Below are 20126 nucleotides of genomic sequence, written 5' to 3'. Positions count from 1 at the left end.
TTCACCCAATGTTATACTTTTATTTTTATTCCTTGGCATTTGCCAACTAATCCTAGAGTCCCCATTTCTCTGCTTAGAAGTGTTATGGTGAGAATATACCAACATCCCATACATGTTCTTCCATCATATACTTTACTATTTGTAGAAAATATTTGAGGTGTAGAGATGTGGGATTTGCCCACTTGGAGAAGGAGGGCGAACATTTTTCTATCTCTCTGACTATTTTACCCAAGGCCCCCTCAATGGAACCTGGTTCTCTTCCCCTTCCACCAGCTTCAGTTAGGTCTTGTGAGACCTATATGCTACTCCTAAAATAACAGAACACTTGATGAAAAATTTTCCCATTCACAATTGCTAGAAATTGCAACTTCTTGACCTCTTTATACTGAATCGTTTTTTATCCTTGATCACCTTTGTAAATGTAAATCCTTCTATTTTTCCTTTTTCATAATAGGTGTATTATTATTTCATAATAATAATAGGTATTTTCTTATTTCCTGAATGAATCCAGCGTTATGCTATACACAAATGCTAGGGATTTGGGGGCAGGTTTTAATTCACATAAATGGAATAAAATTATTTTATGTTTTAATGGGCAGCAAAATCATTATTGCTGCTCAGTTTGTAGTGAGTGGCCAACATTGGAAAGTTTATGGCCTTTGGATCAAAACAGAGCCCATACCTTTAGGTTAGCCAAACCAATCAACTCAAGTCATGTGCATAAAAAAATTTGTTCTGATCTTTGGTTTATTTTTTTGATTTATGTTTAGTATGGAACTATGAACAGATGGTACCTAATAACCTGACTCTTTGCTTAAGGCAGTGAACTAGTTAGTCTTGAAGGTGTGGAAATCTTTCCTCATCTTGTGTTTGTTCCAGGAGAGACGTAATAGCATGGCTCTCTTGGTCTGATTAATCAATGGTTAGTAACTTTTATAAGTGTATAATTTTTGTTTTATTGGATAGAAAGACCATTCAAGTGATATTTTTCCGCTAGGGAAAAATGTGACCTATGCTTGAAAATAAATTTTTATATTGAGGTGCCACCAATAGAATTAAACACTACCCTAAATAACACTTAAAATATTGGATTTTGTTAATACATGTTTTGTATTAAAAAAATACCTAATACTCTTTCTCTCAGACCATAATTAAAATCTTCTCTCAAAAAATAAAAATAAAAAAAATCTTCTCTCAGAATTATATATTTAAAGTTTTGCTTTCTAACATCATATATATTGCATTCTTTCTATATTGAATATTCCTTAAGAGTATTCAGTGTGATTTTAACAATAAACTGTATATTTTATTTATTTTTTTAAAAATGTGTTTATTCATCAGAGACACAGAGAGGCAGAGACCTAGGCAGAGGAAGAAGTAGGCTCCCCATGGGAAGCCTAATGCAAGACTCGATCCCAGCACCCTGGGATCGCAACCTGAGCCAAAGGCAGATGCTCAACCACTGAGCCACCCAGGTGCCCTAACAAGAAACTGTTTAGAAGTAATTTGTCATTTGATCGATGCTCAGCTCTGTCTGGAAGCTTCACTGTTATGATTTAAGCATCAAATCTTCTGAGACCTGCTCAGAGTAGGTTTAGCCACTTTTTTGCGTGTTTTCCCTTGATTTTTATAAAATATTTCTCTCTAGTATGACAGTATCTGTAAAGTCAACCTGCCACTAAGACTGGTTTTTAATATCAGGTAGTTTGACAAAAACTGAGCATCAAACTGGCTTATGGCAGTTGCCCAATGAGTGACTGCCTTGAAACGAATTTAGGAATATAGAATTAATATAACCAATAGCAAAGTCTTAATTCCTTGATTCTGTATAAATCAATTTCTAGAATATTTAAATAGTTAATAGGGGAATAAATGTCTAAAGATGATGTCTTCTAAATCAATATTATTTTGGCATACATGATTACAACTTTGATGATTTTGACAAAGTAAATACATTCTTACAACTGTAGCCTTTCAACTCAGTGTTAAGAACAAAAGAGATTGCAAACTCTAATGGTTAAAAATGGTTGAGGAAACTGATTGTGCCTTAAATAATGACAAGGAAGAGAGGTGAGGAATTGAACTGAGTGATCAGAGTCAAGTATTTAAAAAAAAAAAAAAAACAAGCAAACAACAGCAACAAAGAAAAGGGTTCTGCAAACTGAGCAGGAATTCCCATTGACTAAGCTAATGAAATGAGTGGCAGGAAGCCTGATCAGAGATTATTCAGAATGTGAGTGGGGCATTTACCTTCCTCATATATATTATGAGAAGAATGGGGTCTGAAGTGTTACATTTGAGAGCCAGCAATTCAAGCTAACATTTTGATTCTTAAATGTCTACAGTCTTTCCAGATCAACCAGCTAGATAGAAACTGTAGCAGCTGCATAACTGCCTTTCAGCAGTGCCTACATCCTGCACTGCTAGTGTCCCCTTCAGTATTTCTCCTCCTTTGCCTCCATGAGGGCGGTTGTTCCAGTGTGTTCTTTTCCTTTTGTTCCAGTTAGAATTTAGGCTCGTTTACTTTCCAGTTGTCTCAATTGTAGGTACTAAGTTATGCCTGTGGTGGGCTCCTTTCCTGGTGAAACTAAGCCCTTGGGCAGTAAGCTTGGAAAGGTCAGGAGACACACACACATACAGAACATCAAACCCTCTGCCAAGGCCAGGAGATGTGAAGGTTCTTGGATGATTCTGATTCTTGGGATCCTCTTGCCACTTTGGCCTTTCTCTAACTTAATGATAGCTGCACACTAGCCTGGGGTCCTTCAGCTGTCAAGTACTTTGTTTCTGAATAAATATTTATAGTGCCACTCTTCAGTGTTGTAAAAATAACTTTCTGCTATCATCTATTTTCTAAACGCTGTTGAAGGCATGCGTCTCCTGCTTAGTAGACCACTATTACTTGGGCAGTCACTTTTCCACAAGAGTACGACTCTGTACTTGTGTGGCTATTATCAAAATCATGGGTGCACTGTTAGCTTAGGATGCCCTGCGTGCAGAGGAAAAACAATTGCTCTGGTAGCTCAGGGCAGGATAGTGATTTGGGTCAGATATACCACTCAGGTTTGCCCTAATCAAAAAGAATGATTTGTTTTGATCAGCTATCTCTTCTATACTGAAAATGCTTTACAGGCCTCACAAAAAATTACTTAACACTATTCTCAGAGTATGAATGGACTTCTGGTATGATAGAACTTTTCTTGGAGAATGCTTCCAAAACTTGAGTGGAAGCTCCATTTGTATCCTACAGTTATTCATGAAATAAGCTCTCAAATGAGCATACATCTCAGAATTTAGCTACGTGTCTCAGTAACGGGGCAATGGTTTGGTGATCTCATGGAGAGGCACTGGGCTGTGATTTTGGGGGTAATCAAGGCAGCCAAGTCTCTGTGCTTTTATTATGATGTTATACAAGCCCTCTATGGTCACTGTAGAAAAATTTGGAGACTATAGAGACATATGTAGAAAAAAATGGAAATTATGTATAATCCCATCATTCAAAGAGGTTATGCCTATGAAGATTTTGTAGTCTTTGTGTAGATCTTTTACTGTGTACAGACAATAGACTTGCAGCTTTAGGAGGCTTAATATTTATATGTGATTTGTGATTATGATGGTTCCCATGAAAATTGCAGTTTGTTGTCTAGTTAAGAATATGTGCATCATGTATACTGTAAAGTTGATGTGTACAATGACCTTGTTTGACCACAGAGCAGCCTTATCTCAGGGTGGCCTAGTTCTAATTGCTTAAAAATCAGGAGAAATGTTAGGTGCTACAATATTACTCAAGAATTTTGAGATTTGTAAGGTCTCAGGCTATATCTTTGAAGGGTATCAAGGGTATATGGTAGCCTGTGACTATGTGTATGTGTGTGTTTGCTTGAATGTAATCACATTATATATTTAGTACCTTGATTTTCTTCACTTAGTATTATAAAAACTTTACCATGTTATTATATATTATTTAGGAATTAGAATGAAAAATTAGGTATTGCATATTATTTGGATGGTTAATTGTATCCCATTAGTGGATCTACTTTAACTTTTATTTTATATTGTTAGAGACTTAAGTGGCTTAAAGAGTTTTGTTTATTCATTTGTCTTATTGTTGCTATTCCAAGTAATGCTGTGATGAATGTCCTTATTATTTTATCTCAGAATCCTGTGGAATAATTAGATCAACACATATATAATGGATGGTTTTAAGATTTTTTGGTACATATTGCCAAATTGCTTTCCAGAAAATTATTCTCATTGTCCCTTCCTCAGAAAATTTAAACTGTGCTAGTTTCAGGATACCCTCATCTGCATTAAGGCTTATGGAAATAATTAAAGCAGTTTGACAACATAATAGTTATTATCTTTCTTTTCATTTCTTTGGTCATTTGTGCAGTTTAATATTTTTCTTCTGCTTATTTATCATTAAACTTCTTTTTTTAATAAAGTCATATTGTTTGCCTGTTTTTATGAGATATTAGTGTTATTAATTTGTAAGTCCTTTAAATAAGAATTGCAAATAACCTTTGGTCTGTCCTAAGTCATGAATTTGCACCCTTCTCTCCGTTCTACTGCAGCCATCCCAGACCCAGTCACCATCATTTCCTATCTGAATTGCCTCAGGAGCCAAAATTCATAGCAGGCCTGCAAGGATCCCCCTGATCTGATCCCTGTTTGTGTTTCTAGCTTAACCATCAAACCATCCTCCTCACTCTCTGCTCTAATCTACCTTTGCTTCTTTTACCATTCATTGTTTCTGTTCCACATTGCCTTCACACGTGTTCCTATGCTAGACAGCTCCATTTCTGCCACAACTGTATAATTTTACCTGACTAAGCCCTTCTAGGTTAGGCCTCCTTAAGCCTCCTCATAGCATCCCATTCTTCTTCCTTACATTGAAAATAACTATGATTAATTCATTCCCTTTTGCAAATTAAATTTTTGACAATTATTGGCATAATTTAGATGGGATGAGTGATTGAAATGAATTATTTCTACAGTTTTGCCAAAAAGTATGTACACACAAACACATCTGTTAGGAAAGAATTTAAAAAAAAGTTATCTCTGTGGTTCATGGAATGAATCATTCTCAAAGACTCGTGTACAAGATGATGGGCTCTGGAGTCTAAAAGCTTGGGTTGGAATCCAATTGGAATCCACCAATTCTGAGCTGTTTACTCTTGGGCAAGTTACTTAACTTCTCTGTGCTTTGCTTTCTTCCTCTATAAAATGGGGTTAATAATAAAATCTTTTATGATTGTTGTGGATTTTGAATAAGCTAATTCATGAGGTGTTTAGCACACAGCCTAGAATATGGTAAGTACTCTATAAATGTGAGTTATTTTTCTCTTTTTCATCCTCATTTCCATCTTTGTTATCTTTGAACTTTATTAAGTGCCAACTCTTTAGAGCATAGTACTAGATGGTATTTGGGTTTCTGGTTGTTGTTTTTTTTTTTTTTCCTTCAGGAAATTTCTCTACTAGTTGTTTCCTATCATATAATATCGTTATTTTGATTATAGTTTGCAGAGCCCCTTCTGTCACTCTGCCATTCTTCTTTCGTATATTTTACTTTTGCTTCCAGATTTGTAATATGTACATTCTGTAAGATAACATAATTTATCATCTCTGCTTCTTTTTTTGCAGTATAACTTTTTGAGTATTAACACTCAGATCTGTTTCTCTTAACAGCTGGCAAACTTCCCCAGGCTCTGTGAGGAAACTGAAAGGATTGTAGCCAACCACATTCGTGAGCGAGAAGGGAAGACAAAAGACCAGGTGAGGGGAAGCTTCCGTGGTGGGCAGGGTCCTGGTAGGTCCTGGTAGGAAGTAGAAGGTTTCTCTAGGGCTGTCTTCTGGTGGCCTCCAACAGTTGGCCTGTGTCTGAATGGAAAAAAGTAGCTGAGAAACAACCACATATTTTTATTTTTATTTTTACTTATTTATGGATTTTATACATGTGTTGCTATGCTAACCTCTTGTGTATGTTAAACAAGTATAAAATCTTTAGAAGGATGATATTTCAAAAGCAGTAATAGGAATTGCATTACTTTTTCCTCAGTGCTCCATGGATCATCGTGTTTGCCCCTAGCATGTATACACCCCACTTTGAAACCAAGAATTCAGAAACATAGAACATTTTTTCTCTGAGCAGGGGTTCTTAACTTTTAATGGGCCCACAAATAGGTATCAGGATATTCATAAATTCCTAAAATGTTCTGCAGAATGTTTGGTGTTTTCGATTTCTTTTCTGAAATGCTTATCCATGAAACCTGTGATTGGAAAACAATGTTTAAGAACAGCGCTTTTAAACATTTTTTAAAACATTTTTATTTAATAAATGTATATGGCTTGTAAGGAGTGGCCTTAAAATTATCTTCTAATCCTATTTAGTTCCATGAATTCAAAAGATTATTTTATGTAAAGATAAGTCATTAGAAAAAAGCTAAGGACTATGTGAAAATAATAAAAGCTTCTTAAATTTAGGTGGATTTTATTCTTATTTATAAAACATCATAATGGGAAGCACAAAGGTTTTCAAGTGCTCTTGGATTCCAGGACACAGCTGTGACAGCATGTAGAGGACACTGGACTCAGGCCATGTGTTCTCCACAAAATAACAGCATGTTCTTGTGAAAATCACTTCTCAGGACTGTTGTTTTCTCATGTACGACATTGGGATGTTGGTCTGTGTGATCTCAGAAGTCTCTAGAAGTTAGAATTCCAAGATTTTTGTGCTGCTTAGGTGATTTGGAAAGGCTGAGAGGGGGACCTAGGGGGGGAAAAAAGGAGAAAGGCAAAATAGAAAAGTGAGACAAACTGCAGGGGGAGAGACACAGGCAACCTGCCCCAGAGGGTGCATGCAGAGAAGGGAAGGGGCGGGTGGGGGGGGGAGGGGTGGCAACAGAAAGTGAAGAGACTGAATGGAGGCCCAGTACATTGGAATATTTGTGACTCAGTAACAGCTTGCTCTCTGCTCCAGCTAAGGGATACATTGCTACTAATTTTTATCATTGTGCTTTGAAAGTTAATTGAACATTATTTATAGTTTGCACTTGTTTTCCAGCTTCCACACCCTTGGATAGCTACCATAGCCAAAAGAGGAAAAAATAGACTTTATGACTTAGTGGAGATAAACAAATCAATGTTAACTCATGGGCCAATGAAATGAAGTGTAGGGCCAGATATAAAATCCTGCCACCAGAAATTCCCCACACATCTAATGTCATAGCTGCTATTGGACCAAGAAAACTTAAATTCTAGTATCAGCTATACCCCTGACTTTAAGTCAGTAAGATAACTGTTTTAATTTAATATCTTTATAAAATTCAAAGGAAAATATGTCCTAACTCTTAGGGCATTTTACATTCCTCACCTAGGAATGTAAAAACAGTATTGGAGAAAAAGTAGTACAATTATTATAAATTATAAGCAATTGTTAACTTCTTCATTTTCATGTTTTAGAGTTTTTGCTTTACTAAAATGTTATACTGAAATTTAGCATTGTTGTTAAGACTGTAGGTTTCAAAAAAAAAAAAAAAAAAAAAAGACTGTAGGTTTCGGTTCGGACTGCCTGAGTTTGAATCCAAGCTCTCTCATTACTTTTTGTGTAAATAACAAGGTACTCAACATTTTATATACTTCAGTTTCCTCATCTTAAAGTGGGGGTAACACCATTTGCTTCAACGTGGATGGAACTGGAGGGTATTATGCTGAGTGAAGTAAGTCAGTCGGAGAAGGACAAACATTATATGTTCTCATTCATTTGGGGAATATAAATAATAGTGAAAGGGAATATAAGGGAAGGGAGAAGAAATGTGTGGGAAATATCAGAAAGGGAGACAGAACGTAAAGACTGCTAACTCTGGGAAACGAACTAGGGGTGGTAGAAGGGGAGGAGGGCGGGGGGTGGGAGTGAATGGGTGACGGGCACTGGGGGTTGGTTATTCTGTATGTTAGTAAATTGAACACCAATAAAAAATAAATTAAAAAAAAAAGGAATAACTTGAAAAAAAAATTAAAAAAAAAAGTGGGGGTAACAATGATGGTTAACTCAAAGCCATTTTGTGAACATGAAATGAAACAATCCAAATACAGCTCTTAGTTCTTCATTAATTTTAGTTGTTATCATCTTTTTTTCCTAAAGAGCTATGACACATAGTGTCTTATGAGAAAGAATTGCCTTTTTGTGATTTCCAGAGAAATTGTCTTCCATCTGCCCCTCTGATGTAATGATGAATTCATCCCCCCAAGTGGGAGATAAGGGGATGGAGCAGGTGGCTCTCTCCTAAGTGATGTGACCATTTCAAATGGCCTAATCTGACAGTTAATCAGTCAACTCCTTGAAAAAGCTGGTGCTTGACGCCTGTAATGTAGACCTATGCAGCACAGTAGAAACATGCATGATCTTGATAATGTGAATATATCAGTTTGCGTAGATCTCACATATGAGTTCTGAACTCTGTTGCTTGGGGGTCATATGATGCTTCTGAAGTAGCTGGTCAGAGAGGGGCCCATTTCCTCCAGCCTCTGTACCAGAAGTGCCTTGAAGTGTTCTTGCAGTTTTTTCAGTTTTTAAAAATTTTAAATAAATGATTACTAACCTCTGCTCTGGAAGCTTTGTAGGGAGAAATTCTTCAAAATTAAAAAATATGGGAAACCATAAACCTGTCTGTGAACTTTTTTCTAAAATGCATTTAAAAAAATCTGAGTACCTATTATACCAGATGTTTCCATACATGTAATTGCATGTGAAAATGGCTGACTTTGTGGGTGATTACTGCTAGCAGAGGCAGCTTTACTTTTCTTTAACTAAATATTCAATAACTGTGGTTAAAAAGGCAGTGAGAAACTCTGAGAAAGTGAAAAAATGAGAAAAAAATGTACTATTTTCCTTTTCATCCCCCACATGCGACCTGGCTCTTTTCCTAGGATGAACACAGACTCCCAGTTTCCAGGAATATGAATGAGAGCAGCCATAGTTTTTATTTTTTTTCTACTTTTTTCCTATACTGTAGTCCAAGTTAATGTGGATGAACGGCCAAGATATTCATGACAGCCTTTGGCAGTGTTGAGAATTATGTAGATATTTTGCTCTTTATGGTGGCAACAATTTATTTGTGCTTAAACATTATGGTTTATTGATACAGACTCCTGGCCAAGTGAATTTGGGAGTATGACATTTAACAAAATCTGGCTTCATTGTAGGGGGAATAGAGGCAATACCACAGATAATCTAATAATGATGATTCCTCCTAACTCTTTAGTTTTATTCATTAAGAGAAGAAATGAAATTGTATCTTATAATATGAAACTTTTTCATACAAGTATTATGTTATTGACCTATTAGTGCCTTTACCTTGACTTTATGTTTTGTAGTAGGGATGGATCTGGGGTGATCCATTTATTCTTTTTGTCAGGTCCCCTTGGGACTCACAGCAAGATTTGATCAGATGACCAGCTGAGATTAGCCATGAGAGCAAAGCCTCAGAGCTCATAGCTTTGGGTAGTGAAAGACAATAATAAGTGGCCATGAAATAATTATATGGTAATAAATTGCTCCCTTTAAAGTCTCCTTCATGGCTGGTAAAAATAATAAATTTATAGCCACAAATACTTAACTGGGTACCTACTGTGTATATCATGCTAAATTCTGGGCATAAAGTGGTCAAGTAAGCTTCCATGAAACTTGCTTGCAGTCTTGCAGGGAAGCAAATCAGAGAAATGAGGCTGGGAGGTGTGGAGACAGGGGGAGAAGCATACTCTCTGCTGAATAGGGAGCCTGATGTGGGGCTCCATCGGGGGTCTCTGGGATCATGATCTGAGCCAAAGAAGACATTTAACCAACAGAGCCACCCAGGTGCTCCCCCTTTTCTTAAGATTCTATTTGTTTGAAAGAGAGAGAGAACAAGCATGAGTTGAGGGGGCGGACAGAGAGAGGGAAGCAGACTCCCTGCAGAGTGGGGAGCCCATAGGGTTTGATCCCAGGACCCTAGGATCATGGACTGAGCCAAAGGCAGCCGCTCAACCAACTGAGCCACATGCCCCATGGGCAGGGATTCTTAAGTATTTTTTTCTATCAACAAGTCTCAGCATTCTAGAAAGAAGGAACACAATTGGGAGAACAAAAGGAAACAGAGGAACTATATTTTGAATATTTCTGGAATAGAATTCTCTTTCTACAGTTTCTGGTTGGTTGTTCTACCCTCTCTTGTTCTAAGTTCTCTTATCTCCTATTTGAAGAATGTTTTCTACAGAGGGACTTTCCAGATCTCTTATTTAGCATTTATAAGCATCTTGTGATTAGAACATTTTCATATTTCGTGTTTACTGGAACATGCATTCAGTTCATTCCTTGACAAATCTTGATTGAATGTGCATGATGTTCTAGGCCCTGGAGATAGAGCAGTGGATATGGCAGATGGGGCCTGTATACTGAACAGGTAGATACTTATTATGTCAGCTGGTGGTAGTGCTACAAGGGAAAATAAGGCAGAGTAATAGGATATAAAGAGAGTGCTGTTAGATAGAATGGGCCAAGAGGTGATGAGGTGATCTCTTAGCAGAGAACTGAATGAAGTTTTGCTTTTGATAATGAAGCCTAGTGATCTCAAGGAAGTTTTCTATTTATTTGTATATTGCCTTTTTGAGTTGGTTGATAAGATGTTTCTTCTGCTTGCCTAGAAGGATCTTAAAGAGATACAAGAGAAGAGGAAAAGCAAGAGGTGATATTGTTATTTCATGGCTAAAATACAGTGTCTACAGGAGCAGGAAGCTCTGAGCAGCTCCTCACTGATACACACATGTCCTTTTGGACATTATGCCTACATTTTAGAAGATGAGAATAATTCTAGGTTCTATGTTAAATAGGCATAGAGTACCTGCCTATAAACTATAATACTTTGTCTTCATGGGGGACTCAGACTTTTGAGGTAGATTTTTAATTTCTGAATTTAGAGTGAAAATTATGAGTCTAATGAAAAGACTTAATGCAACTTTTCATTTTAACTGAAGACCTTTTTAAAAATTAAATGAAGATAAATAATTTGTGGGCAATTACTGAGTTTTGTGTTTGAGAATATTTACAATGCATTTTCACTGAAGTGTTTCTCTTTGACTTATAGGTACTATTATTGATTGACATCCAAGTCTCCTACATCAACACCAATCATGAAGATTTCATTGGGTTTGCAAAGTACGTGAAACACTTGATTGCTGCATGCATTCCTCCTGCTGATTTGTTGAGAATGCACATTGCAAATTTCTGCTACAACCATACTACTCTTGAGAGCACATTCTGTGTCAGGATTAACTCTGAGTCGACCATGTAGGAGGTCTGAACCTCACGGCCATGAGGCCATGTTTTCTCGATAACGTAGTTGGCTCTTTCATTGTGTGCCATGTGAAGTCATATGTGTCTTAGATATTCATTGTTTTTGGATGATGGTCTGCAGTTTGTACTTGAACTCTCATAGATAAGCAGTAACAGATGCACATTTAAAATATGTTTGGGAACACTTTCTCACATAAATTTGAAGTATCAAATGCAGTTCACAGGATACAAGCTATTTTAACATCCCTAAATCATAATATAGAGGTCTGTTTTTTTTTTTTTTTTAAACTACCCTTTGTAAACTTAGATGGAATCTTTTTGGATGAACATGCTCTTTTCTATAAAGTGTGTATACTTTATTTATACTTGTCTATATATTACTATTCTATCATACATGTATTCTGTTATATTCTAGTATTCTATTACTATATTCACAAATATTGTCATATACATATGCTTAGTTATTTAGGGTTGATTATTCATCATGTGACATTTTCAAGACCCCGAATTTACCATTTTTTCCTGGCCTTTAGTAGAATCAGTTTTTGTTTGCTTTTAAGGAATTTTGATTCTAACTCTAAAATATATTTGTGTCATATACATGGTTTCAAGTATATAAAACACAGTCTATTTTATATAAAATACAAAGTAAAGGGGCCTATGTGCTATTACTATATATTCAAGAACAGGGACAAATAGAAAAATATAATAACAAAATATAAAACAAATTTATCTAATTACACTCTGACTTAGAAGTAACAGATATGTAGGTCATGTAAGCTAAACCAAACAGTGGCTTGAGGAATTTATAGGCATGTATTAGGGAGCAAAGGCCCAATTATCCAAAAGAAAATGGTCTCATTCTAAACTTGGCTGTGATCATGATGGCTTAACCAAGGGTGTATTATATTTTGTATCCATCGTGTGGTAGATTCGTTTTCCTCAACTATTTCTATAACCTATGTGTAAAGTTGTTAGAACACAGTGATGAATATGTTCCTTTGGCCAGTTGTCTTTTTAGCCACACTACCCACTCCAACTTCTAGATAGGTGTTTTCTCACAGGCATTTCATATAGACCTGCTCCCCTCTCTTTTAGCCCCTGTGGCTCTCACCAAGTGCAGTGCTCATTTCCTTACACAAAATCACAGTAGGAAGAAACCTAGACTCTAATACACCTCTCTATCCTGGCCTTGGAAGGGGGGATTTGAGAATTTCTGCCCAGTCTCCAGCACACTCAGTGAACTCCATGTGGCTGGTGCCAAGCACTACACTTGTTGCTATTGGGGAAAATATATAAGAAAAAGAAAAAAATATGTTTTTGTCTTGAGGAGCTTGCCTAATAATCGAAAAGTAGAGAGAAACACATGTAAAAAAGTTAAGCCAACACGTTCTCCATTTACTTCACTTGCTTCTTTGAGGAATTTAAAAGAACAACAAATCCTTGAGCCATTTGAAATAACAGGAATGCTGCCTTTAATGTTGATTTTTATTGGTTACAAATGCCTGTTAGTTTCTTATAAAAATGTAGCAGATGTAGATGCAAACTTGACACTATAGCTTAAAAGTGGAAAGGATGTTGCAATGTTGCCCTGCTGTGGTACCTGATTCGAGGAAGCAAAAATCATAAGGAATTTGGAGGGATTCACGATTCTTTGAACAAGTTTTGTAATCAGTGCTACAATTTCATCTCATCCGTATAGTCAGTCTTCTTGAAACTTTCCCCCCTTATCCATTTATCTATTTATTTATTTATTTGTTTGTTTGTTTTTAAAGATTTATTTATTTTAGAGAGATTATTTTAGAGAGAGATCACGTGTGAACGCAGGAGGGTAGGTTGGGGTAGGGGAGGAAGAAAAGAGAGAATTCAAGCAGATTCCCTGGAGTGTGGAGCCTGATGTGGGACTTGATTTCATGACCCTCAGATCATGACCTGAGCCAAAACCGCTTTGGTTGTTCAACTAGCTGAATCACCCAGGTGCCCCATACTCTTATTTATTTTTAAAGATAAATGGTCTAGAGTTACAATATTTTCTATGTCATAAACTGTTCACTATTATATTGACTAGGTTTCCAACAGCATATAATTTTGCAAATGTAAATACTTTCAAACTCAACTTTTTGATGCAGTCTCTCTGTAATCCAGGTGACTGCCCCATTTTCCCAGCAGTGAGATAGGCTTGAACCTTTATGATGTTGAGGGAGAAAAAAGAAGCATTGTTCAAACTGCTTTAGGCACCTAGCAACTATGCACATTTTTCATCTAATTTAAACTGCACATCTCAACTTTCTTTTAAAGGACTAGCCTAAGAGTCAGCAGTCTGGATAATTTTTCCAGGATTTGTCACTGGTGAGCTTTGGGTTTTGGCAAGTCATTTAGCCTTTCTGTATCTCAGTTTACTGCTCTATCAAATGGAATAATAAATAATCCCTGTCTTGTGTACCTTTCAGGATTGTTGGAAGATCAAATTAATGAAGTTATGGGAAAGTGCTTTTGAAAACTGTGGTGTAGTCTATAAAAGTGAGAAAGTGCCCCCCCTCCACACACACACAGATCCACAGAGGAATTTGATTACTTTAGGTGTACCATTTTACTTTGTTATGAAATTTATCATGATTGGAGTATGATTGCCACTGGAAAATTTTTTTAGTTGCTGATATTATCTCTAAACACGACTCAGAGGTGAATGTTCTTTCCATTTGTATGCTGAGTTGGAGTACATTTCAGTGTGACATGGGACAATTATAAATATGAAGAAATATTCATTTCAAAATACTTAAGGGGTTGTGGTATTTTTTTTTGTGCTTTTAAAAATTAAAAAAATATGGTTGTAGCTATAAATTTTAAAGTTGGCAGGAATGCTGTTTCCATCAAAGAAGAAAAGTCAAGCCATATTTGAAGACAATTATGTAAGTATTTTTAAGTTCCAAAGATAGAAAATTAAGGTCTGGAGTTGAGGAAAATAAGCATTTATTTCATGAGATATTTAGAGAGTTGCCAAAAAAGGGGATCCACCTCTCAGATTTATAGGATGTTGATGGACATAGCATTTTACACACATATATGTTTTTTTCAATTGGGATGACATTTTAGGGATCCCTGAGTGGCTCAGTGGTTGAGCGTCTGCCTTTAGCTCAGGGCGTGATCCCGGGATCTGGGATCGAGTTCCACATTGGGCTCCCTGCATGGAGCCTGCTTCTCCCTCGGCCTGTGTCTCTGCCTCTCTCTCTCTCTCTCTCTGTTTCTCTCATGAATAAGTAAATAAAATCTTTTTAAAAGGTTGGGATAACTTTTCTTAAAATTAAAAAAAAAAAAAAGAAAACAAATTGCTAAAATTAGATTAACAGAATATTAATTCTCAGAGTAGTGCCCAGACTTCCCCTTTCTGCTGTAGGCCTTACTCTGCCATGCTGAATGTGTGGAATTTTTTTCATCTCCCAGCTATTTGTCAAACATGGACCGTAAAATATGTACCATGTGTAATGTATCCAAGTAAGCACTGCTGTAGGCTTGCTTTGGAATTTCCTGATTTTTGAAAGCTTGATCTTTATATTATAGTTTCTGAATCTAAAAGTCCAATATTTCAGAAGAAAACATCAACTTACCTCAGGACTTAAGGATTTTAATTGATTATCTCTGTTGAAAAAAAAAAACCAACCCTACATTCTTTTTTTTTTTTTTACACAATACTAGGTTTTGTTATTTAAGAAAACAAAAGCTACTCCAATTGTTCTTTTATTCACTTCCCCTCTTTCTCTGTAACCCTGCTATATTTGAATAGAAAGGCAAGCTTGTTAGCTGAATGCCTTGGAAAGTGAACTTTCATATTTCTTGTGCTCTTCTTCATTTGTTTCATGGGCACAATTTGCCTTCCGTCTATAACCTATACAGTCCAATTGTTTAAAAGAAAAATAGGCTCTAGATATAGACCATCAACAGTAATATCTCTATGCTGTGAGTGGCAGACCAAGTCCGTTTTTCAATCTGCTGGGTAGGTCTCAGCACCTGTTTTCTCATAGTTGAAAGTGTGCAGATTTCAGTTCCTTATTATATGAGTACCAGGAAAATTCTATTGGTTGTAATATTCATGGTATCTCTTTTCTGATCCTCTGGAGTGCCTTTGTTGCCACTTAAAAAAAGATTTTATTAATTTATTTGATAGAGAAAGAGTAAGAGCAAGCACAAGCGGTGGGCGGGCAGCAAAGGGAGAGGGAGAAGCAGGCTTCCAACAAACAAGGAAGCCCAATGTGGGATTATGACCTGAGCTGAAGGCAGATGCCTAACTGACTGAGCCACTCAGGTACCCCTGTTGCCATTTTATTAAAGGTGGTGGTATATGGAAACCTTGGCATCAAATTCCAGAGCAATGTGTTTTTTTCCCTTTTTTTTCCTAATACATAATTATATTATATCATAAGGGTGTTTTTAGTTCCTATTCTTTAACACAAAAATGTTCTCTCTCTTATGGAATCAAATTTTGGGTATTATAACAAGATTGATGATTCTTTTGACTCATATACAAATTCAGGAATTAAATGCTTGGTTGCTTTACTGGGACTGGTATCAAGTAGAAATACAGGGTTGAACAACTTGCAAGGGCATCATTAATATCACCTATTAAAAAAATCACCTATTCAAATAAGTTATGAATTCTAATGTTTTAAGCACCATTTTAAAAATCAGCAGACTTCTACTTTTCTCTTTCATTCTCAAATCTGTTATTTTGAACATTATCTTCATCTCTGAAGTGGATCTTAGAAGGTGAGTCATCCTTCTTTGATAGGCCCCCAAATCCTGGAGGATTTTCTTGCGTAATATTTAGCCTGTGACTTCACTGAAGATCTTGCAGGGGGAATTGACATTATGTAGTTTTTTTTCCCTTTTGGCTTCAATCTGATTAGATGGAGCCAAGCTGGGATGTGATAAGCTGTACTCTTGGGACTCTTGGCAAGTGTTCATAATCTTCTTGGGGTAGTATAAAAGGACATTCTGAAAGAGCTTAACTTAATTCCAGAGCAGTGCTGTCCAGTAGAACTTTCCGAAGGGATGGAATAATTTATAATCTGTGCTGTCCAATACAGTAGCCACCAGCCACATGTATCTATTGAGTAGCTTAAATGTGGCCTACAAAACAAAAGAAAAGAAATGAAAGTTAAATTAAATTTTAATTAAAATGTTGATTTAAATAGCCACATTTGGCTACCAGTAACTGTATTGAACAGCAGAGTTCTAGAGTATGGTGAGTCCAGCTGACTGCTGTGAGTCCTTCATTGGTAACAGCTTGGTGGTGACCTACAATAGTGGCTACTAGAAGAGGAAAAGGAGATAACTTTGTTAGCTGCTGCTAAGCAAACCCCGAGGCTTAGGAATATGCAGTCAACTCTTGAATTGCTCTATCACCAAAGGATCATAAAGGGCTTTTTCCTTATACTGCCTTAAGTCTGTATGTTGCCATTTTGCTGGTTTTTTCTCTATCATGGTTACTATTAAAGTTAAATTGATTTCCAAGTCTCTTCTACAAACTAAACATAGTAGTGGAGGGTGAGGCACACCCTAATGTCTGCTGTGGAATCTGCATCTCTGAGGGACTCCATTTCCTTGATTTATTTGAGCCCTCTATGAGTTGATGTAGAGTCAACATTTAGATTTCCCTTTTTTTCTTTCTCACGTCTCTTTCACTTTTCAGCCCACTGCAGTCTTGTTTCTGCCACATTACTGTACTGAGACTGCTTTTGGTTGAGACAAAACAGCTGATCCAATGGGCAATTCTGAGTCTTCCATTTTATACCATAACCATGTCTTGTTGAGCGCTGCCCTTTACTTCAGCACTGCTCAACTATCTCCTGGCTTTCCTCTTTTTCTTCTAGCCGCTCCTCAGTTTTATTTGGAGCTCTTCATCCTCCAAACATGGCTTAAAAACTGTTTTGTTTTTTTTTTAAATCACGATTCTTTCATAGATCCTCTTTTCTGCACTGTCCCTGACCAATAACTCCCATTGTAATGGTTGCAGTTACCCCCTTTATCTAATGATTCTAAACCTAGACATCCATTCCAGAACTTTTTCCTAGACTGTATACCATATTCTATTACATACTAGGCATCTCTACTTGTATATCCTGTGGAAACCACAACCAAATATTCCTAAATTAAACTCATCATGTGGTCTTAGAATTTAGTCCTCTCCATTGTTCCCTCTCTCTGTGGATGGAAACTCCCAGTTGTTCACACCAGGAACCTGAGCATCATTCTCTATTCTTTCTTCCCCTCATCTTTGTTTCCCTCCATCTTTATCCAGTCCATTTGATTCTACCTCTATAATATTTTTTGAATTTGTCTATTTCTTCCTGTCATCATTAAGACTACTAAAGTTAGTCTTCCTTTGCCTGGGTTACTATAGCAGGTCTCCCTGCCTCTTGGTATGTTCATTCTCATTCCTTTTGGGATTCCCTATTACTTTCAGAATAAAGTCTAAACTCATTAGTGTGGTTTTCAAGGTCCCGTGGAGTCTGTCTTCTGCTTACCTCTTCAGGCTATTCTATCATCATTGTTTTTCTCTGGCCCATCCCCTAGCCCCTATCCTTCTGGTCAGACTGACCACTTTTGCATCTCCCTCAAGGTACCACACTCTTTTTTTTTTTTTTAAGATTCTATTTATTTATTAATGAGAGACATAGGCAAGGGGAGAAGCTGGCTCCCTCTGGGCAGCCTGATGCAGGACTCAATCCCAGGACTCTGGGCAGATGCTCAACCGCTGAGCCACCCGGGTGCCCCAATGTACCATACTCTTGCTGCAGCACATGTCTATGGCACACTTTTTTATATTATTTAAATTTCTTATTGCAGATAAATATTAATAATCTAGTTAAAAATAACCTTGGTATCAAAATATAATTTCATGAATATTTCTTTTTTTAAAAAGATTTGATTTATTTGAGAGTGAAAGAGAGAGAGCACAGAGGGAGAAGTAGATTCTCTGCTGAGCAGAAAGCCTGACATGGGGCTGGATCCTAGGACCCTGAGCCAAAGGCAGACACTTAACCAACTGAGTCACCCAGGCACCACATACTTTCATAAATATCTCTTAAGAAACTACTATAAACACTGTGCTGGGTAATTCCAGTGGTAAGAGAGGGAAAGATACCCAGATTAATGCAACACATCATCAGCCATCAAGGAGCAGACATAGTTGGAGGGAGTTAGAGATCTGCCTATAACAAGGTCTGTTTGTATAATACAGGCACAGACGAAGAGCTTTGGGAGTTCATGGGAAAGAGAAATAATTGGAGATTTCTAAGAAGGCATAATCCAGAAATGGTACTCGATTGACTCTGAAAGCTGAGCAGGACTCCAGCAGTCAGAAGGAGGGGATCTAGGCTGGCTGTTTCCTATCTTCCCTGCTTCAGAGTCAATACTACCCATTTCAGGGAGGTAATTTTACTAAAACATTGCTTTGATCATGTCATTTGCTGGCTCAGAAACTTTGAATACTTTTTGCTGCCTCTAATATAGTGGCCAAATTCTTCATAATTGGCCTCAACATACAGTTATTGTACTAGATGGCTTTTAAGGTCATTTTACAAACCTGAGTCTATGATTATATAATTTTGCCGTAATAGTTTTACTTTCCACAACTTCTCTACATGCCTCATTTTTTCTACCTCCTGGCTTTGCTAATACTACCCTATTCTCTTGGAATGCAGTTGCTTGTCTTCCTTTATTAAAGTTTAACCTCTTTTCAAGTTTTCTGTGAAAATCTCAGATCACATCAGACCAAAATAATCTTTCTTTTCTCTGAACATACAGACCAATTACTATGTATAGGACTTATTTGAAAATGGACACACACCTCCTTGGCATGCACTTGTTATTTGAATCTCTTATTGTGTGTGCACATGGACAAGGATAGAAACCAATATGTAAAAAAAATTTTTGAGCTAAAAGATAATACAGATTTTCTTCTTTGAATGAATTCAGTTGTGCTCTTATTTTTACAAAATTTTAAACCTCTTATATACTTTTAAAATCATTAAGTCTCAGAAAATTAAACTAAATAAACCTCATTTAGTTTTATGTGTGTTAGAGCTTTAACAAAGCCTTCCACAGTGACTTGCGTGTAATAGAAATTTATACAATTAAGAACAAACACACACAGAATAAGAAGATATAAGGTAATTATATCCTACATTTGGAATAAAAGCACCTTATTTTTTAGCTTTCTGTTATATCCTCACATATTTATTTTCATAGAGCTTATTTTTTCTATGTTGTGTTTTGTGTATATTTCTCACTACCTACACTGGGTAAATTGGAGGCTTCTGATGACAAGGATGATACGTTATTTGTGTTTATATCTTCTACAGAGTGTCTTGCAGATAACTGGTGCCCTAAAATTTTTGACTTATGTCAGGGTAAAGCATTATATATAGGTATATTTTCAATGTTGTGGATATAACCAACCAAGTACCTATCACCAAGAATATGTCCAAAGGCTCAAGATAACTTGCAGGTCCTTACATGGTTTCTCATGATTACGTTTTAATTTGTATTTGTATTTTTAAATTTAACTTAATTTATTTTCTTAGTTTATTTTTAGTAAATTCTTTTCTTTTTTTAATTTTTTATTTTATTTTATTTATTTATGATAGGCACACAGTGAGAGAGAGAGAGAGGCAGAGACACAGGCAGAGGGAGAAGCAGGCTCCATGCACCGGGAGCCCGACGTGGGATTCGATCCCTGGTCTCCAGGATCGCGCCCTGGGCCAAAGGCAGGCGCTAAATCGCTGCGCCACCCAGGGAT

General features: G+C 36.6%; 1 protein-coding gene across 7 annotated transcripts in view; it reads left to right on the top strand.

Annotated features, from left to right (window-relative positions):
• DNM3 (dynamin 3) overlaps positions 1–20126 on the top strand; it is a 547820-nt gene that overhangs the window by 212522 nt on the left and 315172 nt on the right. For all 7 annotated transcript variants that reach the window (XM_038542511.1, XM_038542508.1, XM_038542513.1 and 4 more), the window contains exons 11-12: positions 5689–5775; positions 11121–11191. In XM_038542511.1, the coding sequence (XP_038398439.1) occupies positions 5689–5775; positions 11121–11191 (158 nt within the window). The remainder of the gene's footprint in view (positions 1–5688; positions 5776–11120; positions 11192–20126) is intronic.

The sequence above is a fragment of the Canis lupus genome, chromosome 7, assembly GCF_011100685.1.
Source record: "Canis lupus familiaris isolate Mischka breed German Shepherd chromosome 7, alternate assembly UU_Cfam_GSD_1.0, whole genome shotgun sequence".
In the NCBI taxonomy this organism is placed as follows: Eukaryota; Metazoa; Chordata; class Mammalia; order Carnivora; family Canidae; genus Canis; species Canis lupus.
Note: the sequence above shows the minus strand (reverse complement) of the source record. Positions and strands in the feature narration are given on the sequence as shown.